We start from the raw sequence: 24,721 nt of genomic DNA, 5'->3' as shown, positions 1-24,721 counted from the left end.
TCTAGTTAAATAATTGAATAAATATGGGTTGTGCATTATTTCATGGGACTTTAATTTGGTTATAGTAGAGTGATGAACTCGTACAAAATATAAATTGGCTATAATGTGTTGGATATGAAACAATATGATAAATATGTTAATTAAATATAAAATTATATTACTAATAGGTCTGCTCAAGTTAATTAATTATTTAATTTCGGCATAACTTTATTGATTTGATTCATAAAATGTAAAAACATTTATATAAGTGACATAATTTGAACAATGTATCAACCGTGGTAAGTTAATATAAATTGAATTTACAAAATTTAACACCATATTACAAATATTAACTCTGAGAAGGAATATTTATTTGCCCAATTTAAAATTCACACTTGTTTTTAAAACAAGATTTAATTGTTAAAATATAATATAATGTTTTTTAAATTGAAATTCAGAGAACAATAATGACATAATAAAATTTAAAATATTAATAAAATGAAATTTAGTTTATTTTATCATTATTAGTATGAGCCAGATTGGTATCAAAAGTTAAAATAAAAATACATAGATTAAAAAATATATAAAAATTGAGTAAATTTCTTGTGAGACGGTCTCACGAATCTTTATCTATGAGACAGGTGAACCCTACCGATATCCAAAATGAAAAATAATATTCTTAGCATAAAAATAATACGTTTTCATGGATGACTCAAATAAGATATCTCTCTCACAAAATACGACCCATGAGACCGTTTCACAGAAATATTTGCCAAAAAAATTTAACATAATTGAGTATATGTTGGTTGATATATCGATTTACACCCTCTAACAAGATCATGGTTATATATCTGCTAAACGGGGTATTTATCAAACATAAATTACCCTAAAATTTGAATACACATACTCTGGTTATCCCATCGAAAACAGAATAGCGTTGGCGCAAACCAGAATTCAACTGTACATGAAAAAATGTAGGTGAAGGACGGTCACCATGCTTCCAAGCCATTTCTTGAATACTCATTCTATGTGATCATCTCGGAGTGGATTCCCATCTGATGCTGATTACAATACAAAGGAAACTCAGTTTTTGTTCATGATAGTTACAAATAAAAAGGAATCAAAATGAGTATATATTTTATTGGCTTGTCATCAAGAGGGAGACAGCCAAGAAAACCATAAAAGTGTGTAGAGCACGATCGAGTCATTACCTGCGCTGCATAAGACGAGCTTTGTGCAAGAAACTGGACAAACTCTTGTTTCTTTTTTTCATAATTGAATCTTGCGAGATCTAACAGTGACTGCTCTATCTGCAGATCACCCATAATTCTGGTTTTTTCCCATTCTGTCTCCTTCAAACGATTTTCAATCTCGAAATAGTTCACGGGCATGTTGAATCTATCGGAGCCGTTTGGGAACATGACATCCATCTCTCCCCTTCAATTAGAGAAATTCCAATTTTAAAAACATGCTTGATATTTAAATCCAAATATAAATGGATAAAACATTCTCCACATCAATCCTTGTCTTCGTTTGAATAATGAAAAGCGAAATATGGACATTGGTTATGTAAATTAAAAAGATAAATCAATTACTCGTGCTCTAACTTTAAGCCTTGCTTCTTACCGCTTTTGACCCATATCAAACACCCCAGGACTTTTAATGACACCTCCATCCAGAGATACAGCTCCATTCGATATAAAAGGGAGAGCCTTAAGCATGTCTTCCCTTGATCTGTATACTTGCAAGTTGGAAAAGAGGTTATAGAACAGTGACTCTCTTAGGTTGTGTCCATCACTTGAGATACCATTTAAGTAGGTGCTGTCGATGGTGATCATATTGACAGCAAATCCAAGAAACCCAGGAGGAATTTCCCCGTTGACGAATCTTGGCTTTAAAAGATCAAGCTTCTGTTGAGGGTCATCATCAATAAAGTCGCCAACACATGGTCTAGACATACACAAAAGTGAGTATAAAAAATGAGGTAAAATTTAAATGAGACCTGGTTTGATCATAACAGCAAAACACCCACCTTAGTTTTTCAAGACAAATGATACGAAATCGACCATCCAAGGGTCTGCCACTAGATACTCCAAGGGCACAAAGACCCAAACTTTTATCTATTAAACCTTGTCTGTTGTATGTTTCCAGGGCTTTGACACCCTCATAGGTCTTGCAGACAATTGCTAACATTGTATCCAGGCCGAGATACTCTGAAAGAAGCCTAAGCCCCATAATTAAATAGCAAATAAGTTAGCCAGATTAGGATTAGTGGTCAACTGTTAGTTCACTCACTTTCTTAAATTAAATTTACAAGTGCGCTATCCACGAGGAGTAAATTTACATCCAACTGCTGCAGCGAAACATAGAGCACAATTAATATGTCTGCAGTGGCAACTTGCAATACATAGTAGTGCATACTCCATTGCTAGAAGAAGTAAAACACGAGACTGCCATATATACATGTTACTGTCCAAAGATACTAAATAATACATAAAATATATTACTGCTGCTTAAATAAAACATAATAAGTAGTATCATACGAATTTGCGAGTACATCCAAATAAAAATTGGAGCCAGTAATATATTTGCAAGAAGGAAATAGTGGAACATCGGAAAAGAATTGAAGCCACCTGCTAAGGTTACCATCATCAACCATCCCAAGTGTAGCAACAATGCCGAGGACATCTTTTGTCAATGTTAGGTAAGAAGCTTGAGTTTCAGGTCGATTTTTCATTCTATACCACAATGCAGCTGCAGATCCCTCATGTTTAAGAATATTCTGTATGATTTTCTTCTCATTATGAGAAGGGTCTTCCTTTTTCATTAAGGAACTCATGCGATACTTCCCAATAGTGACTAGAAGAGCAAGTATGGTTAGAAAAAAAAAAAGATAAATTAAACAAAACTCCATCAGAAAAGAGATATGATTAAGTTCGAGAGGAAATAAACAAAGAATGGAGAGATTGAGGTTAAGAAAACATCTTAGCAGTACAAATTTCAAGAAATAGCTGTAAGGTAACTCATTCATCTCTAAAATATATTCTAGATCTGTGACTATCAGCTTAATGCACCAAGAGTTTGTTCCTCGTGATTTAAAAATACCATTACATCCAAATGGCAATATGGACACCAGAACAATTCATTTTCTCCTTCTAAAAGATGGGTGTGAAGCACAACCACATAACTCGAAAGATTGGAATACCAACTATGGAAATGCACATACCTTGCACGTCCACAATTGATTCCTCCAATTTGTTTTTATGATGCTTCAAATATTTAACATTGTCTTCATGATGCTTGATTTTTTGACCAAGCTCCAGCATATCATCTTGAAGTTTCTGCAAACATTACATCAACTCAGTTTCACATTAATTAATATCTTGTCATCGAGGTGACTCATAGAAGATCTTTTGATAGACAAATACTCTTACTGATTAAAAAGGAAAAGGAAAACTAAAGTTGAGTATCAAGCAAGTCATATGCACGAACCATCTAAAGGTGACAGTTAAAAATCTAAGAATTTTAGGGACAAACCTTAGAATGGTTTGCAGTTGATTCAGCGATCTGAATAAGATCTCCATTCTGGATATCGTCCTTTGAAATCATATATGGGGAATTTTGACCAACATGTGTCTGATCAGAGACAACTAATGCCCTCGAGTTATTTGATAGCTGGTATCACAAATGAATAACAAACGAACCACAGCCTCAGATATCATGTTCCAATCATTTGCATATAAAGAGCGAATTATAGGTAATAATAAAAAAAAATCATCAATAATTTAGCAAAAATAGAAATTCAGGTTTGAAACAGAAAAAGCTTTATGCTTATTTGCTTCCTTCAACAAACCAGACTCCAATCCAGGACCAGATAAATTTAATGATTCCCAAAGCAAGATTGACCAAATCAAAACATCCAATTTGAATAAAAGTAACATGCTGAAATCCTTTTGACAAACATATCGTACTACTGTAGAATAATGTTTCATCTCACATTCACAAATTGCAATTTTAACCTCTGGTTTTTCCCTTTAACCGTTGCAAAAATGATGCCTGTAAAGAACTCAAGCATAATAAACACCAAATTTGGAGGTCAGGAAAGACATTTACTCATCCAATTTTAGCCGTGACACATTTTTTTTATGGTCTAGATATCACCCTCGTTTGAATACTTTCACTCAATGCAGAAAAGTTTCAACTGTCCGTTCACAAAATCCACCAAGACCCTTAGATTTTTCAAAAAAAAAAAAAACCTAAGTTGTCCAAACAAAAAATATAACAAAACCATTAAAAACTGGGGCAATTAAAAAAATAGGATTAAGACATAAACGATTTAAAAAACAAAGACTCTGACTTTTTTTTAAAAAAAGGAGTTACTCTTGATTACTTCATTAAACCTTAATTAAACTTCTAACTTCATAAATTAATTGTTCTCTTCTCTTTCTTCTCACTCCACGCACATTTTCCCCAATTACCTGATTCCCAAATTTAAAGACCTCATCTACCACATCTTCCGCGTAACATTAAATCGAAATTGACCTGTTGTTGCTCAGCTGTTGTTGTGCTCATTCTTCAGATCTAGATCTAAATCTACTCCTGCATATCTTGCCCTATTCTTCTGTATTTGAAGACCAATTCGTCTGTATTTGAAGAAAAATCATAGTAAGTTTTCTCCATTTTCTTGGTTCATTGTTTTCTTCATGGAGGGATCGACCAAAATTAAGACAGAGATTTTTTGTCGTTCATTGTTTTCATGTAGCCATTGACCATCGACCAATTTAGAGCAAGAGTTTTTTTCAACCAAAATTAAGTTGGTCGACCAAACTCTTATTGGTCGACCAAGTTTTGTCGATCAAGAAGAATTATTTTCTTGGTCGACCACACTCTTATTGGTCGGCCAAGATTGGTCGATGAAGTTCTTTATGTTCAGTCGGTCGACCGTGATGTATTCTTCTTGGTCGACCGACTTAATTGTGGTCGACCAAGAAATTTTTGTCCAATTATGGTCGACCTTGTGCGGACATGTTTTTATTTATTAATAAAAAATTTTGCTCATTCTAATCATTATATTTGTTGGTGCATTTTGTAGATATGCAAACAGTTATTGTTGTTCATTTCGATGGGAAATGGGAAGTGACAGAGGAGCTGGTATATAAATGGAATCCAAGGTCCAATGCGAAGTTTGTTGCTATTCTAGTGGAGGATGATATTTGTTTTTTTTGAAAATATAAAAAGTGAACTATATAGAGCTGGGAAAGTAAAAAAAGACACTGCCAACTTGAGGTTGAGTTATCTTCTAGATTTGCCGTGCAACATTCAACCGATTTATATAGAGAATGACCATGATTTGAAAGCATCTTTGTATCTTGGTTGTCTGAGAAATAAGCCAGTGCTTCAAGTTGAAATTGAATGTGTTGCTTCTTTTGATGTTTTTGATAATGTGCACAGGATATGGTATTGGTGAAAACAATCGCAATATTAACGAACAGAGACATTTTGATGATTATTTTTACTTGAATATTGTTTCTGTGGATCGTAATAATAGCAATGATTTTTTCGACGAAGCACATAATGTGGATGTCATGCATGTGGATCATAGTAACACAGAGGAGTTATATGATGAAGCATGTAATGACGCAAATGAGGTCGAGGCAAATATGGTTGCAAGTAATGACGCAAATTTGGTTGCGGACGTGGATATTGATAAAGACACATTTTCATTCACGGATGGTTCAAACTTGTTTGTTGGTCAAGAGTTTCCAAACCGAGAAGCGGTGAAAAAAGAGCTAATTAGAATAGATTTGGAAGGTTGCTTTGAATTTAAGACGGTTAAAAGTAGCCAAAAAGTGTACGCCGTAAAATGTGTAGTGTCTGATTGTAAGTGGAGAATCTGGACCTCTTTGATTAAAAATGATTCACGTGCATTCTCCGTTCGAACATATTGCAATACACATACATGTGGTTTGACTGGGAGACGAAAGAGAATCCGTGGAGCGAGTTCTGCTGTTCGTGATATGTTGGTGGATAATTTCCAAGGTCATCCAGTGCCAATTGTACCAAAAAGCGGTGATGGCGATGATGAGCAATATTATGAATGCTGATATATCATACTACAAGGCTTGGAAAGAGAAAGAACTAGCAGACAATATGTTGAAAGATGATCCTACGAAGAGTTTTACTAAATTAACTTGTTATTTGCACATGGTTGAGCAGATGAATCGAGGAAGCATAACAGACATATTTGTCGACGACTAAAATTGATTCAAGTATATATTTCTTGCTTTTGGTGCATGCGTCAGAGGATATCGAAGTATGCGAAAAGTTGTATCAATTGATGGTACGTGGTTGAACGGCAAGACTAACTGGTGTTTTAATGGTGGCATCGGCACAAGATGGAGATTATCACCGATATCATTTCGCGTGGAGAATCGTAGATGTCGAGTGTACTTCTTCATGGAGTTGGTTCTTAACGAAGTTGTTAGAAGTAGTATCAGACGAGGATGAACTGGTGATAATTTCTGACAGGCATCAGGGGATCATTAATACGGTTTCTACTATCTATAGAAATGCGCATAATGGTCATTGTACGTGGTATTTATCCCAAAACACGAAAATTAGATGAAAAAAGAAGGGTGCAACCGAAATGTTTTTGCACATTGCAAAAATTTATAAAACTTTCGAGTTTCATATTCCATACAATGATTTTAAGAATAGATATCCTGAGGCAGCGCAATATTTGGACGAGAGAGACTCAGTTGATAGATGGACTCGAGCATATTGTCCGAAGACCCGTTACAGTATTATGACGACAAACGGGGTTGAGTCGATCAATACTAGACTACTTGAAGAGAGGAAGCTGCCAATCATTGCCCTGTTAGATTCTTTGCAGAAACTGGCCTCATCTTGGTTTGCCCGATATCGCCACGCATCAATTGCAAGTAACACTAATCTGACCCCTAGCATCGAGGGGATTCTTCGTAGCAGGTTCACAGATGCCCAAGGAATGCAAGTTTTTGAATTAAGACGTCTGGAGTTTTATGTTAAGAGTCGTGGTCATTCGGCCATAGTGGACCTGGAATAAAAAAGATGCACATGTCGAGTTTTTAATATTGATATAATCCCATGTGCTCATGCCATCACAGCCAGTTGGTTAGCCAAGATTGATTTATATGATTTGTGTTCAGAGTACTATTCTACAATGTCATGGTGCATGGCTTACTCAGAGACTGTGTATCCCGTTCCAGAAGAAAATGAATAGGCCACGCAACATTAATTTTCCATTGGTGTTACCTCCTTTGTTAGAGAAGAGAGTTGACAGAAGAAAACAAAACAGAATTCCTTCGATAGGTGAATTCAGCAAGAGATAGAATCTTATGCTGGAAGATATGGTTTGTGATGGTCGACCATTAGCTTGAACGTCAACCAAACTTTTATTTTTGGTCGACCACTAGCTGATGGTCGACCATTAGCTTGAAGGTCGACCAAAGTTTTATTTTTGGTCGACCATTAGCTTTATCTCGGGGTGTGGGTTGTTCCCAACAATGGACAGCAGACGAGCAACGTTTATAAGTATAGGCTCTATTTCCTCATTCAGATCTTTGAATTTGGATCGTACCTTCGCTGCAAGTCATATATAATGCACTTATTCACCCCTGTAACGAGTTTTAGCAAAAACCAGCGTCTATCTCTGTAGACAGGGATGAGAATTCTTCGTGCATTTTCCCACGAGAGACATGGCCATTCTGGATCAGTGGATCACTACCTTTCACTATCCTCACCACCCTCGCCAGATTTGTGTTGAAATCGTTATCTTTGGCCAATACTTAGATCGAAGTGTAAAAATGTATGTCCATCAACGACACATCTGGCGACATCACTTGAGGATGTCGGATCTGCATCTCAAGCAATCCACGGAGAGCTTCGCCGATGTGCTGAATTCAACATAACAAAAGGTTTTCAATGTTTCAAAATAAGTACTCTACAAATTTAAACGCTCTATAAATTCTTAGAGAGATAGTGAGATGCGAGTTTGCGATCGCCAAGGGTCCGTAGAACGACTTCTCATTTTCGGCATAAAAACCTCGAATCCTACTTGGCGAACGGTCGAGCATCGATGCCCTAACTCGCGCCAGCGAGTTGTTTATCTTCAGTTTCACGGTCGCAAGTGGCCTAACACCTTCATCTATAATTGCCCCAAATTGACGGCTCGCTGCGTAAATTGATCAATTATAACAACTTTAATGCAAATATGCAAAAACAAGGTGTAGTGTAATAATCTCTCGACGTGGTCGGCTCGCCACCTGACATACGCACATTCGGAGTCACTTGAATATCTAAAAACAAAAAGTATCCTGTTTAATATACTATACATAAATATAAAATAAAAAAAGTGCATTACCTCACCTTCTGCGGACTCCTCTGTAATGACTGGAAGGTTAGGCTCAAATATCTATTGGGTTTGGCTACCACTCCCAATTTTCCTACCCAAATTTTCATCCACACCTAACAGTGTACATTAAACAAATTAAAATAATAACAACTTTAAAGCAAATATGAATAGACAAAGCGTAGTGTAATAACCTCTCGACGTGGTCGGCTCGCCACCTGACATACGCGCATCCGGAGTCACTTGAATATCTAAAAAACAAAAAGTATACTGTTTAATATACTATACAGAAATATAAAATCAAAAAAGTGCATTAACTCACCTTCTGAGGACTCCTCTGTAATGACTGGAAGGTCAGGCTCAAATATATGTTGTGTTTGGCTACTACTGCCAATTTTCCTAGCCAGATTATCATCCACACCTAACAGCGTACATTAAACAAATTAAATTAATAATGACAATTCTACTAAATCATTCTATTACATAAACATAAATATAATTAATAAAATTAACTCACCAAAATCTGCCTTGGATGATTTTCTCTTCCGCCCTCTGCTATAGGCTATGCTATAATCTTTGTCCTGATGAACTAGCATGTTGGACCTCATCTCAGCAAAACCAGCTCTAATCTGTTCAGTCAAACTCGATCTCAACTCATCGAGAGCAAGATTAAAACTCGATTTCATGTCATGTAAGGCTGTATTTATACCCCTGATACACGCCCTGGTCTCAATAAATCCTGCTGACATCTTAACATGCATAGACGTCACGGAATCCTCCAAGGCAGTCAACAGCCTCTCGAAACGATGCTCCAAGGTTGATTGATGGCGGGTAAGATCGAGTCCAAAGTGGACTCTAGGACCCGTACGCATAGGAGAACTGGTGCTAGAGCTGTATCTATTGAGATCACCAGAACGGGTGTCGGAAACGTCCGGAGATGCATGTGCATTAGGCGTGTGCTGGACTGATCTACTAATATCACCATAAAAGGAGCCGGAAACATCCGGAGAAGACTGTGCAGAAGGCGTGTGCTGGACTGAAGGAGACTCCAGAGGGTGCTCGCTACATATGACTGTTTGACCTTGCCTCCACAGCTCGAGTACACGAGTGATGACCGCATCAGGCGCAGAATCAACAAAAAGCCCGGTCGTATAATACGGTGAAACTAGCTCCTCAGGAGTAGGAGTCAAAAATCCAAGACAATCCTACATATAATTACTAAAAGATCAGATTAACTAAAATTAATGTCCACGGTTTTTATATAAAATCAAATTATATTACTTACATCTATAGCACAATCACCAAAGGCTGCAGCGATATCACCACTAGTTGGGGCACGGTTTGACGGCCACGTGTTAGTCACCCACTGAAACATCCTGGGCAACATCAAACCGTCCACATCTCTTCTCCTTGCAAACTTTTGTGCCACACTCGGATAACATTCATAAGCGAGGATCTGTAACATAAATTTCAAACAGTGTTACTGGTAGAAATAAAGATAATAAATCCACTTTAACATTTAAAAAATAATATACCTGCAAAGGCAGAACAAAACCACCAACAAGGAAGGTGCCCTCAACTTCTTTCCGACCCTGTGCCTCGGTGAGGTAATTATATCGCCCTAAAAGGTCCTTCTTCAAACATCGGACCGCATCCCGATAGGCTACTCTACCCCAAGGATAATGGTTGAACTATCCAAATCATCTACAAGCCTCAAGTATTTAGGGTCGATCTTCGTCGTCTTTTTCCTAGTCGCCTCACCGAATACGGCACAACAAAAGTATAGACTAGCCATCTTTATCTTCTCCATGTCTATACCAGTCTCATTCTGCTCTTGGACAATAATCTTTCCCTCCAAATCACTCAAAACAATCTCAGCCTTACCAGGAAAGTGTGTGGTGCCAAATACACCTCTACCTGGTAAATCTTCGGGTTCTATAGCGCAATCGAGACCCGTTATTAAACAATACTCTAACAAAGAAAATCTAACAGGCCTTTTGCGCACCACCATCCACAAATCATCACTACTACTATCAATTATCTGATTACTCATTAAATACCATAGAATTTGACTGGAAATGTTAAAATCTCTATAATACCTAACCAAATTACCAAAAGGCGACTGTTCAAAAAAATGGGTTCTCTCATCGTTGTTCAAATAACGATGAATCTTTTCAGCAATATCTTTATATCTCGATTGAATAGTCAATTTGCACCGAAAAATTGCATCCCTGCCTAGTTTTCTGGGCAAATAGATATGTGACAAAAAATAAATACCTTAGTAAAGTTAGGAAAAAACGTTACTAAAAATACCTTAATAAATACATTCGTACCAGAAAACACATTTGGTCGACCATAAACATTGGTCGACCAAACCAACAAAGTTGGTTGACCATTACTTTACTAAACATAAGGTGGTCGACCAACTTTTATGGTCGCCCAATTTTTATGGTCGACCACAAAAGTTGGTCGACCAATTCTTATGGTCGACCATGATAGAAAATCATGGTCGATACGCACACATACGCAGCAAACATAAGTCACAAAAAACGACTAAAATCAAAAGCAACAAATCGAAATAAACACGAAAATTACCACATTTTCGTTTGCCATTCCTTCGGTTGAGTTTGCGTCGCCTATTGGGAAGGGTTTTTCTGGGAACGGAGGGTTTACGGTGGAATAGGGTTCTCTGTTGTTTCTTTGGCAAAGATGTATGTTTAATCGTGTGTTTAAAGATTTTAAACTTAAAACACTGGGACATAAAGGTAATTTTAGTTATGGATCCTTTCTTAAAAAAAAAATCACACACGAGTCCCTTTTCCCTCATTTTCCCCTAAAAACTGCCAAAAAAATCATCTAAAATTTTCAAAAGCAAAGGCTGAGACTTTTCCCTGTTTATCTCAACCTATAATCACTCTTCACACTGTAAAACAAAATCAAAGCATATTCACATTTTAAAAAAAAAAACATAAAATTTGGTTAGTCCAAATCCTTTTCGACTCTAGGAGAAACCACACACATCAGTTTTAATTTTAAGCATAATCACAAGCATGCACAAGGCTGCCGCCTGATTTCCACAGCAACTTTCACTTTCATGTGTACGGAAAAATCCATAAATGGACCCTAAACCCCAATTTCCACAAAGTTTTGAATGATAAATCACTTAAAAAAATACCAATATCATTAAGAATAAAAGAGATAGAGGGACCTGGGTAGGTGGCTCGCCATCCATGGTACTTAGCTGCTGGTCGCCGCCCAGTATCTCCCTCCGTTGAGTGGTTGCTCCGCCAAGAGCTCGCTAGACAAAGTGAAGAGCTGCCATCAGGAAAGGTTTCTTTTATACTGCACTTAAAATTAGAATTTTAAATACAAAGTGAAGAGCTGCCAACAAGAAAGGGATCATTTAATTATAACCTTTTTTTTTTAACTAAGTTTATGTACAAAGGAATAATATTTAATTTCTTTCTTCAACATATATAAATCTTTTTTTTTTTTTTTATGTTTTCCTCGATCATTTGAACCATATTGAATTAGTTAATGAAATAATATCTGAATCTTCATTATACTTTTGTTGTGTTCATTAATAAAAAAATTTATTAAATAATAATATTTATTATATCGGTTAATTCGATTAACCGATTTAAAAATTTTGAAAATCATAACCGAACCGAATTAATCGATATAACCGAATTTTTTTAATTTGAAAACCGAATTTCCGAATTGTCTCGGTCCGGTCGGTTAATTCGATTTAACCGAAATCTTGCTCACCCCTAGTCTCAACCCATCTAATATAACTAAAAAATGGTTAATTCTGTCGGATTGGTCCATCGTAACTCATCTTATAGATAAGTTAGAATTGGCAATTTCTCAATCCATCGATATGAGGGACCAGCCCGCCTCGTCAAATGAGGAATTGTGACAAGTTTTGGACCGGCTCATTTTGAGGGCTCTCAATGTTTGGTGTTATTTTTTTATTTTAACAATAATGTATTTACTAAATGAATTATTGAGCAAATAAATTTGATCCAAACTATGTTATTGTTCCGTAGTGTAAAAAATCTGTTGTTTTGGGAAGATGATTTATGTGACTTGGTTGATTAAATTTGCTTATAAATATTACAACTACGATGTCTCCTTATTAAATGATAACGTGAACATATTTTTTTTCATTTCATTATAATCCTTCTTATTGATTTATAACAAATGTCATGTCTTTAAAACATAAAAATTATCTTAAAAATTAATCATCCACCATGAAGGTGATGTATTTCATGACAACATGTGAAAAATTATGTTAGAATATTTATGTTTTAGTGATATAACAAGATTAACTGATCCAATGAATAATTACATAGTCTAGTTAAAATAAATTCAAAAAAAAATATTATTCATGCGTACATATATTTTCGAAACAAAACTGTTAATTAATATCCTACCGATTGCTTAAGTGAAACTAGTAGGCAAGCTGATACAATGGTCGCCGAACATAAGCTGGTCAAAAGTCATCTGATAGAGCAGTCTGGCTCGGTAGACCAGTTAGTCTAATCAACAAATATTCTCTAAATATCTGATATTCATTCTTAAAGAGCAGAGCTCAGTTGATGATTGAATAAAATCTCATATAACAAATTTTAAATTTTTAGTAAGTAAAATGTAAAAGCACATGCGCACTAACTGAAATATACTGTTTGTTAGAAAGAACGATGACATGAAACAACGACGTCTGTATTTGTAACAGATTTCTATATTCAAAATGATGACCGTTGCAGGTGATTCCTTTAAATAGACTATTCATGCATGCTTAAGAACACTCTTATTCTCGCTTCAACATTTTTATCTGTCTAAGAAAAGTTCTTCGTTTTCAAAGCAATTTTCGAGACCCAACTGATCATAACAAGCACATGCTGATATTTTGTATTCTGATTATTAAGGATCAATTTATACTTAGTATTTCTTTTGAGAAATATTTGTAATTAAAAGTAACAAGTCTTACTGCGCATTTTGTTAAGTTTGTGTGAGATACTAAGAGTATTAGTTAGGCAATGTAAGAAGTCTTGCTGAAGCGGACAATTTCAAAGTGTTGTAATTGTCAAAGTGTTTTAGTGAATCCTTACGCAAGAAGAATGAGAAACGTATAAATATTGAAGTTTCGAACATCTAGAAACAAACTCATATCATTAACTTACCAGTAACTCAGTTCTAGCTTCATACTTGATAGCCAAATTGTTCATACACTTGAGTCATTTTGTGTTCAACCCCTATCAGTAATCTTTCATTCCTGCGCAATCCCCAACGGTTGGCTTATTGATACACAATCGACAAAAATTACAATTCAGTGTTACTAACCCAAACGAAATATTTTAAGAATTTACTGCGACTATTTATTTCACCACTCTAAATCATTATATGATCCTAACAAATTATCTTGGAAAAAAATCACAACAAAAATAAAAATACAACACAATGAGCTACAAAAATGAACACAAAACTTTACTATTTTCATCGCAATTAAATTCTCAACTCTTTCCATTTTTTCCAAGTTGATTACATGAGACCTAAAGAATCAACACAAAAACAAAAAAGATGTGTAATTCTTAAAATATAATTCACAAAAACCATATGAAAAAACCCATAATCCAACAACGAAATAAAATAAACAAAATCAAATGCTTAAAAAAAATGATTTGTCATGTTGGCACATCCAGTATGTCACCTTCTCAAAAGACCAATGGACTCCATATTTCCAATAGTAAAAAAAATCGTTGACAACAAAATGTTGAATCACAGGATTTCAAAACTGTGCTACCATATAGGATCAGTGATGACACATGCATTACCAAATTACAAAATGCATGTAAATGACAATAATGGATAGATTAAAATAAGTTACATCTCTGTCATCTTCATACAAAATTATTATAGAAAACTATGCAAGGGTCGAAGGGAGAACGATTGTAACATATGAATAACCCATGGAAATATAAAAATTGAATATCAGTTACTCAATAACAATCCAAAATCATAATTTCATTCAAAGAGTGCATCCAAAAGTTATGGATAATCTCATAATTCGTGGAGTTCCTTCAATGAAAAATAAATTGATTCAATATGGCTGATTTTTTTTAAATAAAAAAAACACACAAATTCTAAATTTTATCACAACACAAATACCTACACGAATTGGAGGAAATTTCACCAGCAAGATGCATCTCAAGTGTTCAACACAATCCCTTGCATTTTTGCCCAACAAAAGGAAATAATTGATTCTGAAAGTGACGTGCGAACCGTGAAAAAATATGTGCAAGTGTGAGAAATAATTAACAAAGCTAACCATGGTAACAGATAAATCTTTGAAAATATCAAAAGTAAAGATAAGCAAAAGACTACAGCATCACAAATTACCAGCAGCTTGAAAATATAATCAAATCTAGTTGGCCTTGGAGAACGAATCTATGGTACAATCAAAGTATACCAACAAATTGATGTGAATTGGATACTAAAATTTAATAAATTACAAACAATAATGGATTAAAAAAAAGAGTGAAAAATATTTATGAGATTTGGGAACAGAAAGTAGGACATTACCTAATAATATTCTCTAGAACTAATCAATCTGCAAGACCCATATGCTGAACAATGAATTGGAAATATTTAGCCAGAAAACATGAAGTGATTATTAAGAATCTAATTTCCATTAGTTTACCGAGCCAACCAATCCGTTTATAATCAGAAAATATAAATTAAAACCTTATCCTTCACCAGCCTCAGTGTTTTGAATGAAAATCCAACAACGCCTCCATGATTTGGCAGAATTTGATGGCCGACGAATATCTTCGATTGAATTAGAAATAGAAGCGTGAATGAAAATCCAACAACGTCTCTATGCATAGATCTTCCGTCACAAAACGTTGTGAATAATTTAAAAATGATAGGAGAAACTTAAGGCCACTTTATTCTTGAAATATAACTAATAAACAATCCCAGTCAGGCCGATTTTCATTCCACACTAATTAAACCAAATAACACCAAAAAGATCCGTCATCCATCACCCTTTCCTTATCTTGACATTAAGAATCCACTCATTTCCGGCTGGCTTAGGTATAGACTTCGGCAGCCGAAGAGGCACCTTATACTCCCCCAAAGCAGATAAAGGAGTGGATAGTTGCAAATTTTCAGGTTCAATGTGCACTTGTAGTTGCCTGGCAATCTGAATTTACCAGAGAAATTAGTCAGATCGATAGCACATCAAAAAAGCAGTGCCCCCTCAAGTAACGGTATGAAAAAGCATAGCCAGGATAGATTGACAGAAACTTAAAGGTAAGCTTATGTTTCAAGTTTGAAAGGTCAAAACAATACCTCGGCCAAAATTTCTTCTTTAGTCACCGGATCACGCACCTCAGTGCCCTTCCCTTCTATGATGATCCGTCTTATACTCTAGAACATAAAGGGGAAATGCAATAAATCTAAACTGCTGATTACTTTCAACTCAAACATATGTGGAAAAAAAGGTGCAACGTAGAAAAGGGAACCAACTGAATTACATAACTCTCAACATTCCTGGTAGTGACATGATTCGTCCAACCCATATTAGGTAACCAAGAATCTAACCAAAGACACAAGTCAAGAAAGACAATGATGACCGATGCTAATAAAATAACCAAATTAACGATTTTAAAGAATTCAATACACCTTCCTATGAATTCGAAAATTGGAAAAAAAAACGGCGTGAGAAACAGTGTGAGAAACAAGAGCTCCGTTGCACATAGAACTAGTGCAAATAATGACAACTATATATAAAGAGGAAATAAACTTCTAAGGATGAAACTGCATTAACTTTTAAGTCAGCGTAGACGCCTTTCCAGAATTTTTATGGGAAACTTAAATCTTCAAGTAAGAAATATTGATATTTCAAACCCCAAAAAAGTAAGAAACACTGACCAGTTTTGCATTTGCGAGACGGTTTGCTGCCGCCTGGCACTCTTTCATGCTGTTTTCCTCTGTCTTCGTGACTACTTTAACCTCTTCAACTTCCTTAGGCTGGTAAATCTGATCAGAGACATGGACAAGGTAGCAATCAGTACTATTTTGTTACATGTTTTATGCATAAAGTTCTGGCATGAGAGCTACTAAAAAATGTTGACCATGCAGTTATCGGAAAAAGAAGAAAAATAGCATATCAATTGAAAGTATTAAATACTTGAAGTACTACAGTAATATTTCACTTAAAGATGAAGTCTTTCCAAGGGACCAACAGAATACAGTGCCTACATGGATTTACATAAAATTAATGGGAGAAAGAGTGTATCCATATTTTCTTTCAATGAGTTTGGAAGAGGAAGTCTTTCTTCCCACATTATTCTCCCTTTCATCGTACATGTGAATTCATGAACATAAAAGCCAAGGAGTGGTCTGAGTGAAAAGGGATAAACACTTATCTTTGAGGAGTAATTTAACTATCATGTGACTATATATGAAGCACTCACTGAATTTCTTACAGAAAATAAAAATAATTTCAGATTCACATTTAAAAGCATTTCTACCAAACACTCACCAGATATGATACTCGTTTACAATATTGAACATAGTTGAGGGTAGAAATTGGCAAAGAGGCAAAAATTTCAAATGCCATCTTTTAAAAAAATATAAGATATGTCCACCGAAATACACAAGTCCTCCAAAAATATGTAGGATCCACCCTTGCCAATGGATGCATCAATCGCAGCAACACTTAATAAATCAAAATAAAAAATCTTTGGAGTCACACTGATATTTATTCAAAACGTAGCACAATTCGAAATTCAACTAACCCGTACCAAAACAGAGAAATAATTCCAGTTCCAATCACACAGCTTGCACAATAAGTTGATGAACTCTAAAAACTGCCAATCAAAATAGAGAAGTAGCTACCTTGCGCTGGTCACGAATGAGATGCGCAAACTTGTCAATATTGGGAACAGCTAATAACTTTGGCATCAAATGGTTCCGGAAATACCCTGGCGCCACTTTAACCGTTTCTCCAGCTTTCCCGAGCTTTTCAATCGTCTAAATCACAAAAAAATACAGTCATCTGCACCATTTTCGTAACAATTTGGGGAAAAAAACTTCAAAAATGTATGAAATTGAGGCACTGACAGTTGTAAGGATGACTTCCAGCTTGCGATATCGAACGCCTTGAGCAGCAAAAAACAGCGGGTGATGTAGCCTTTCATTTGATCCCCGCCGCAGAATGTTTTTACCGTATTGCAGATAAGCCATTTATATTCGTCGACGCTAAATGTCCGCCAAATGTAGCTATAAACTAAAAACAAAGATAGAAAAAAGGTTGAAGAAAGATGATAATCTGAAACAAGATTGCAGCGACACGACGGTTCTGAGACGGAGACGGCGACGGCGGAAAGGTTAGGTTACGGTGTTGGCCTTGGGTTTTAGATTTCGATAATTAAGCAAACAGGCAGCGCATAAAATCTAAGAAACCCTTCAATGAAGAAGCATATTAAAAAAAACCTGTGTTGTACGGTTTATAGGTATTTGGTAAAAAAATATTATTTTTTTATTATGTAATCATAAGTAAATATTCGTGAAATCGTCTTACAAAATATTTTCTCACAAAAATTATCCTAAAATTATTTTTTACAAATGTGTTTCCTTTTCCATTTTTTTTATATGAAACGGAACTTGCAATAACTATTTTTCGATAATTTACTCTTTAGACTAATTTAATGGTCTACAAAGTCATTTCATAATTTTATCCCATAATACATTCAGTAAGTACTTCATACAACCTAAAATTAAACTATCAAATTAAATTATCGTTTCCATATTTTTGCTCAAACTATATCTAAGAATTATTCGAACAAATTTGTAGAAACTATATAATTATGATAACAATAGTAAATATAACAATTTATACACACACAAATACACATATTAATGTTTGAAACTTGAAACTTTAGTTCAAAATTTAATCATATTGCATTTAGATCGAAAAAATTGAAATTGTGTACTTCAAATTCATCTCAAATTCATCCATTTAATTACTTGAATAAATTTAAGTCAGGTGAATTATAAAACATCTCTTATTTCCAAATCAAATTGAATAACTACACTGTAATTTTGATATAAAGAGAAAAAATAATAAATTAGGAATCGATCTACCGACTTGATGCTTAGGAAACAAAAGTTTTATATGCTAAACTACATGTGACTTACATTAAAGTTTTAACATTTTATTAATATATATAATTATTAAAAAAGACTATGATACTAACAATTAATTATTCTAAAAATCTCAAATTTAATAATATAGTATTTATGTATATATAATATACACTAGTTACTCTACACACACGTTACGTGTGTATAATTTTTTTTTATCATTATCGATGGACTAAAATAAAATTTAATAAATTATAGATAGACTAAATTGATATTTGAATGGTTGAAAGTTTGTAGAAGGCCAAATTGAAGAACCGACGTCGCTGCGAATTGCTCTTTAAATCTAGACCGTTTAATCCGTAGCATTTATTCTGGCCGTTACTCCACCCTATCATCCTTAACCAACCTTAACCAATCAAAGTAAAATACGCTCAATAACACCCACACCAAGAAATTCCACCATCATTTCACACGACACTTTCAGTACCAAATGGCCCTGTGCAGTTCCCAGCTGCATAAGTTTCAATTACACAGGATCTGCTGCAATTATGGTTGTAATATAACTACCAAAAAGAATGTTAGAGTAAAGGGTGGAGGAGGAGAAGGAAGGTTTTGCTCCGCAATCGCCATAGACACGCCGCCGTCTTCTTTGGGGAGCGTGGCGGAGATTCGGTGGGGTTCTGTGAAGTTAAAAGGAGCCCGCGATGAGATGGAAGACGATGTAGTGATTATCAATTCTGATGGTGTTTTTGATGGATTTTCTTATGCAGCTGTTTTTGATGGGCACGCGGGATTCTCTTCTGTTAAGTTCCTAAGGTTTGCCCAATACTTGAAATTCTTCGTGTAATACATACGAAAGAACCTTAAATGTTCTATACGATCTTATGGTATTTTGATGATAAAATACCAAAGGTTTGTGTTTTAACAAAAAAATTAACTGAGGTTTTAAGTCATTATTTTTCACCTGTGGTTTAAGCTCTTACCAGATTATACGGGGTTCCAGTTAAATATGAATGTTTTTTGTAGGTAAAAATGAAAACTTTCGACAAGATTCGTGATCGTAGTTTCTCGTCCATTTGTTTTTTTCTTGATCTTTAGCGTCAGAAATTATTGCAACTCAAGAATCTGGTGTTAAGTTTAGGCGTTTGCAGTAGTTTATTTTTCTAGTTCCTAGGAGTGGTATTTTATTTCATACTACTAAGGATTATCACATTCCGATAAAATGAATATCTTGATACTCTGTTTGGTTCCAATAGCAAATAAGAGCGCGACACGACTTATTAATTGCAGGGAAGAATTATACAAAGAATGTGTTGCAGCATTACAAGGAGGACATCTCTTAAATGGAAATGATTTCAAAGCAATCAAGAAAGCACTGACGGAAGCTTTTGAAAATGCTGATGCAGAACTCTTGAAATGGTAAGAAAATTATATTCTCTTTTCCAAAAAAAGAAAAAAGAAGTTAAATTCCCTTCTGCTAGAAGAACATGTCATCAAATGTCTAAATATTCTATATTTTGCTTTTATATGATGCTTGATTGTATTGAAGGATTTTTTTTGTAAAGGCTTGAGACGAGCAGTGGCGAAATCGAGTCTGGTGCAACCGCGACTGCAATTTTCATCCGGGAAGATGTTATGTTTATTACACATGTTGGCGATTCATGTGTGGTAGGAGCTTATGTTTTTATCATTTTCAATTTCCTATCTTCGCAATTTGTTTGATGAAGTAGATTCTTGGAAAACTTTATTGTCTTAGGTTCTCTCAAAATCCGGGAAGGCTGAAGTTTTGACTAATTCTCATCGGCCTTATGGAAACAACAAAATTTCTCTTCAAGAAATCAAACGAATTAATGAAGCCGGTGGATGGGTGTGTTCTTTTTTTTACCTTTTTAGTCACTTTAAATTCATCATATTTCAATGTCATCTGGAATTTTCTTTCTCGTGACAACTTTTGCATCCTTGTGAATACCAACCCTGATTCCAAAACAATGATTTTTTCCACTCACGCAATTATCTCACTTTCCTTTACCAGAACAGAAAATATGAAAAAATGTGCGTCTTCTTATCCCTAAATAGAACAGAACTTCGAATTTTAATGCCAATAATTTGTATATGTGGATGGTGTTGAATTAGAAAGATGTCTGCAGATTGTAAATGGAAGAATTTGTGGAGATATATCTGTCTCCCGTGCTTTTGGTGACATGCGCTTTAAGAACAAGAAACACGAGTAAGGATTTTCAATTTTCCTTCTCGAGTGACTACCATTTCGTTTGTTCACATAATTTTCTCTTGATGAAAGGATGCTTGAGAAGGGAGTTGAGGAAGGCCGGTGGACAGAAAAATTCATTTCTCGGTACATATAGATAAATCACTTGTAAAATTCCAAGTTCTGATAATAAATGCCAATCTAGGATGATCCATTTCAGCAGATAACAGTGTTAGTATGTCATGTGATAACTTTTCAGGATACGATTCAAAGGAGACTTAGTAACTGCATCACCCGATGTTTCTCAAGTATCTCTAGGACCAGATGCCGAATTTATATTATTAGCATCTGATGGCTTGTGGGATTACATTAAGAGGTCAGATATATACCTACATTCTACAGCTTAGAACAGTAAAGTATTGTAAATAATTTTTCATTATTTCAGTTCGGAAGCTGTTGACTTTGTTAGAAAGCATCTCCGCCAGCATGGAGATGTGCAGGTAATCTAAGTTCATACTGTCATGGCTTAAAATTGTTTACGGTTATGAATTTTAAAAAAAAAAAAAAAAAAAACTTAACCTGTTTCCTTTTCTTTTTCTTTTCCGAGCAGATGGCTTCTGAAGCTTTAGCCCAGTTGGCTTTGGTAATGTTCCCCCAAACCTTAATAATTTTCAGTGTATAAAGATCAAATTATCACTAGAACATGAAATAAAATATGTTTTGCAGAACCGATACTCGCAAGATAACGTGAGCATTATCATTGCTGATATGGGGTATGTAATAGGACTTAGTTTTCATTTGTTTCTGGTGATTCTATTGTCTTCTTTTCACTGGCTAAATGCTTGTTCTCGGAACTGCGTATTTGAACAGACGAACGGATTGGCAGAACTTACCCGAACAACAACAGGATTTTGTGTTTGAATGGGTTCAAGCTCTAGCTACAATCAGCGTAGTGTCACTTGGAATATGGATGTCAAGTTTGTTTTCTTTTTGAATTCAACTAATGACTACTTGTACATAGATACAACGTAGAATTCGAACCCGTAAGTCAGTTCTCCCACATTCAAGATATGTATGTTATATTTTCCATTTTATGGAACAAATTTTCTTTTTGAGTGCTAAGAACCGTTGCTTGTAGAATCGAGTAATATTCAACATAAACCAGGAGAATGAGAGGCAATTCTTCATGGATATATTGTATCCACAATATATATATATATATGCTGTGTTGAAGTTCCAGTGATTTGGTTGGTGGTTGGAGTGACGCTTGATTTGACGAGACTAATATTTTATTTGAGTCACCTATGAAACAATATTATATTTTATACCAAAAATATTACTTTTATGTCAAAAATGTTATTTTTTAAAGTAATATATGAGCGGAGTTGGCTCGTTTCACGAAGAAAGATCCGTGAGACGGTTTCACGGATCTTTATCTGTGAGACAGCTCATTCCTACCAATATTTACAATAAAAAGTAATATTTTTGGCATAAAAAATAAATGACCCAAATAGGAGATGCATCTCAGATCCGTAAGACCGTCTCACAAAAGTTTTTGTGTTTTTTTTTCCCATTTGAATTTCCTCTCTCCCGGTTCAAAAGCTTCAAACCAATGACCAATCTTCAATTGGCCGTATCATTATCGTTGGTCGCCGAAAAATATAAGTAAATATATGGTGGGAAAATTCTTGACTAGAGCTATCCATTGGTATCAATTTTGCCCACTTTTATCACGACCTTGTCAAAACCGCCACACCTTTGCCGTCCTCCGCGGCTCAAAACTCAAAATTGATTGAGGAGTTTTGTTTTCTATGTTGTTGTAAGCTTTGTTTTGATACCAAAATTTCGCAGAAAGCTTGCGACTTGATTGACCTTTTCCATTTTATGGAACAAATTTTCTTGTTGAGTGCTAAGAACCGTTGCTTGTAGAATCGAGTAATATTCAACAAAAACCAGGAGAATGAGAGGCAATTCTTCATGGATATATTGTATCCACAATATATATGCTGTGTTGAAGTTCAAGTGTTTTGGTTGGTGGTTGGAGTGACGCTTGATTTGATGAGGGTAAAATACATACAAGACCTTTAATCCTATATGTTTAATACATTCATATGTTATAATATTGGAATATAATATAATGAATCGGAGCATCCCATATTCTTATAAAGATCTTTTTTCATTTCATCAATGTAGATTTCTACCATCTTCTCTTTAGAATAGATCTCTGAATATTTTTGAGTCAAAATTTTAAATGGACTCATTGCATCTTTCTCTTTTTGTTGTTGATTCAACAAATCTTTCTGATATAAAGAAATTTTTTCTTCCATTTGAAGTAAGGTGTCATGACCTCTGAGGCTTGGAATCACAGATGAATCTGATACGTGGCATTGTTTTACCAAACTTTTCCTTAGTGGCTTTCGCACACATGGAGGTTATTGGTTTCCAGCCTATATACCATCTTCAACTCAAATTGAGCTAAGAAAAGGAGAAATTTAAACTCCAGAATAATAATGAATATAAGATTCTTATTTGGAATTTTACGAAACATAAAAGGATTTACGAAAGATATACCAGAGAAATTAAACAACAGAGGATTTATCGAGGGCCCAAAGAATCATAAATTCATAAAAAATCACCCATAAACGCCTTAAACGCCATTTCTCGGCTAAGCAGGCTGAAGGGCTACAACATGAATTTATTTTTCTCGGATAAACTCGAACCTTGTGTTAATCATTTCCTGGTTCATCTTCTTACCTTATGTTCTAACCAAAGATTCTTATATTACATTAGATTCCAGAAATTTAAATAAATCTTTTATTATTTCAATCTGATTCCAAGTTACAAATAAATATAGATCATGTCATAGTAAGGAAAATAATTTAGCACGAATACTTTAGCCTGTCATTCAGGCTAATCACTGAAATATATAAATTAAAAACAAAAATAAAAACAAAAAATAAAAGCAGTAAACTTACAAGGTTGTAAACAGAAACTTCAAACTTTTATTGATTCACTTCAGAAGGGTTGTATACAAGAGAGAATAGAGAGGGGGAGCAAACTCAACCGTGTCCTCCCAAGAACACAGAAATAGCCTATATATAGATAGAAGAGCCGGACATCAAACCCCGGATTCCATCTCAAAATAAAAATAGTAAATGCTTTATTAAAGCAAAAGTAACATAGTTACAAATTTCAAAAAGTAAATAGTGATATGCCACCCACTTTTTGTCATGATATGCCATGATGATGTGTTATTCCACCAACTCTTGAATAGTGAGATTCCACTTTCAACGATTCTAATCATCTTTGGTATTATCTTTGAGAGATTTCTTCAGACTTTCAAATATATCCTCAATTTGAGATAATTGAGGAATATCCTCATCTGGATCCTGTGCATCATGCATCTTCATTAGATGTATGAATTGATTATTACTGGAATTTGAAGCCATTGATTTGTCTGATTCAATGGATTTGTCTGATTTTGAATCGGAGCATCCCATATTCTTATAAAGATCTTTTTTCATTTCATCAATGTAGATTTCTACCATCTTCTCTTTAGAATAGATCTCTGAATATTTTTGAGTCAAAATTTTAAATGGACTCATTGCATCTTTCTCTTTTTGTTGTTGATTCAACAAATCTTTCTGATATAAAGAAATTTTTTCTTCCATTTGAAGTAAGGTGTCATGACCATGAAGTTTTCCAGATACTGGATCTTCTCGTAACATTTTATCCCAAAATTTTGTAGAGCTAGTTCTCCATAGACAAGGGATACCTTCATCTGTATAACCAAATTCTGGCTGCCATTTCCAGATCCATGGAATACCGAATTCCATGAAGAATAGACATAAAGTCTTTCCATCAATCCAATGTTCAGAAAAACTTTTTGTAATAATTGGTGCAACATTCAACCAAGTATCGAATGGTTTTATAAAAACCTCTGGCAAAATCTTTGCTGATGGACCAAATATTTTCCACCAAATAAAAAACCA

The 24,721-nt window shown here is 34.7% G+C and overlaps 3 protein-coding genes across 3 annotated transcripts; 1 reads left to right on the top strand and 2 right to left on the bottom strand.

The window, feature by feature from the left end:
* Positions 1 to 999: 999 nt before the first annotated feature.
* Positions 1,000 to 8,903, bottom strand: LOC140807920 (protein DEFECTIVE IN MERISTEM SILENCING 3-like). Its single transcript, XM_073164877.1, has 11 exons — positions 8,886 to 8,903; positions 8,691 to 8,789; positions 8,563 to 8,619; positions 8,386 to 8,484; positions 3,517 to 3,654; positions 3,206 to 3,320; positions 2,613 to 2,838; positions 2,012 to 2,203; positions 1,606 to 1,929; positions 1,145 to 1,416; positions 1,000 to 1,040 (listed from the first exon to the last, which is right to left on the bottom strand). The coding sequence occupies exons 3-11, from the start codon at positions 8,599 to 8,601 to the stop codon at positions 1,000 to 1,002; spliced, it is 1,446 nt and encodes a 481-aa protein (XP_073020978.1). The 5' UTR covers positions 8,602 to 8,619; positions 8,691 to 8,789; positions 8,886 to 8,903.
* A 6,404-nt stretch (positions 8,904 to 15,307) lies between these two features.
* On the bottom strand, positions 15,308 to 17,841 carry LOC140808271 (uncharacterized). Its single transcript, XM_073165346.1, has 5 exons — positions 17,501 to 17,841; positions 17,276 to 17,410; positions 16,307 to 16,414; positions 15,725 to 15,802; positions 15,308 to 15,575 (listed from the first exon to the last, which is right to left on the bottom strand). The coding sequence occupies exons 1-5, from the start codon at positions 17,621 to 17,623 to the stop codon at positions 15,414 to 15,416; spliced, it is 606 nt and encodes a 201-aa protein (XP_073021447.1). The 5' UTR covers positions 17,624 to 17,841; the 3' UTR covers positions 15,308 to 15,413.
* Positions 17,842 to 18,915: 1,074 nt separating this feature from the next.
* LOC140808029 (protein phosphatase 2C 57) lies at positions 18,916 to 21,840 on the top strand. The gene is made up of 11 exons (XM_073165026.1): positions 18,916 to 19,339; positions 19,814 to 19,942; positions 20,089 to 20,191; positions 20,280 to 20,390; positions 20,671 to 20,750; positions 20,823 to 20,876; positions 20,989 to 21,105; positions 21,175 to 21,229; positions 21,340 to 21,372; positions 21,456 to 21,502; positions 21,600 to 21,840. The coding sequence occupies exons 1-11, from the start codon at positions 19,014 to 19,016 to the stop codon at positions 21,721 to 21,723; spliced, it is 1,179 nt and encodes a 392-aa protein (XP_073021127.1). The 5' UTR covers positions 18,916 to 19,013; the 3' UTR covers positions 21,724 to 21,840.
* The last annotated feature ends 2,881 nt before the right edge of the window (positions 21,841 to 24,721 follow it).

Source organism: Primulina eburnea, chromosome 12, assembly GCF_022965805.1.
Source record: "Primulina eburnea isolate SZY01 chromosome 12, ASM2296580v1, whole genome shotgun sequence".
NCBI lineage: Eukaryota > Viridiplantae > Streptophyta > Magnoliopsida > Lamiales > Gesneriaceae > Primulina > Primulina eburnea.
Note: the sequence above shows the minus strand (reverse complement) of the source record. Positions and strands in the feature narration are given on the sequence as shown.

Coding starts and splice junctions, on each gene's coding strand:
- LOC140807920 (XM_073164877.1), bottom strand. CDS start 8,601: ATGCGCGTATGTCAGGTGGCGAGCCGACCACGTCGAGAG. Junction 8,485..8,562: donor CGAGCCGACCACGTCGAGAG/GTTATTACACTA, acceptor GTACACTGTTAG/GTGTGGATGAAAATTTGGGT. Junction 1,417..1,605: donor TTTGATATGGGTCAAAAGCG/GTAAGAAGCAAG, acceptor CTCTAATTGAAG/GGGAGAGATGGATGTCATGT.
- LOC140808271 (XM_073165346.1), bottom strand. CDS start 17,623: ATGGCTTATCTGCAATACGGTAAAAACATTCTGCGGCGGGGATCAAAT. Junction 16,415..17,275: donor TCATTCGTGACCAGCGCAAG/GTAGCTACTTCT, acceptor GTCTCTGATCAG/ATTTACCAGCCTAAGGAAGT. Junction 15,803..16,306: donor GTCTCGCAAATGCAAAACTG/GTCAGTGTTTCT, acceptor TTTATGTTCTAG/AGTATAAGACGGATCATCAT.
- LOC140808029 (XM_073165026.1), top strand. CDS start 19,014: ATGGCCCTGTGCAGTTCCCAGCTGCATAAGTTTCAATTACACAGGATC. Junction 21,106..21,174: donor TTGTGGGATTACATTAAGAG/GTCAGATATATA, acceptor TCATTATTTCAG/TTCGGAAGCTGTTGACTTTG. Junction 21,503..21,599: donor ATTATCATTGCTGATATGGG/GTATGTAATAGG, acceptor GTATTTGAACAG/ACGAACGGATTGGCAGAACT.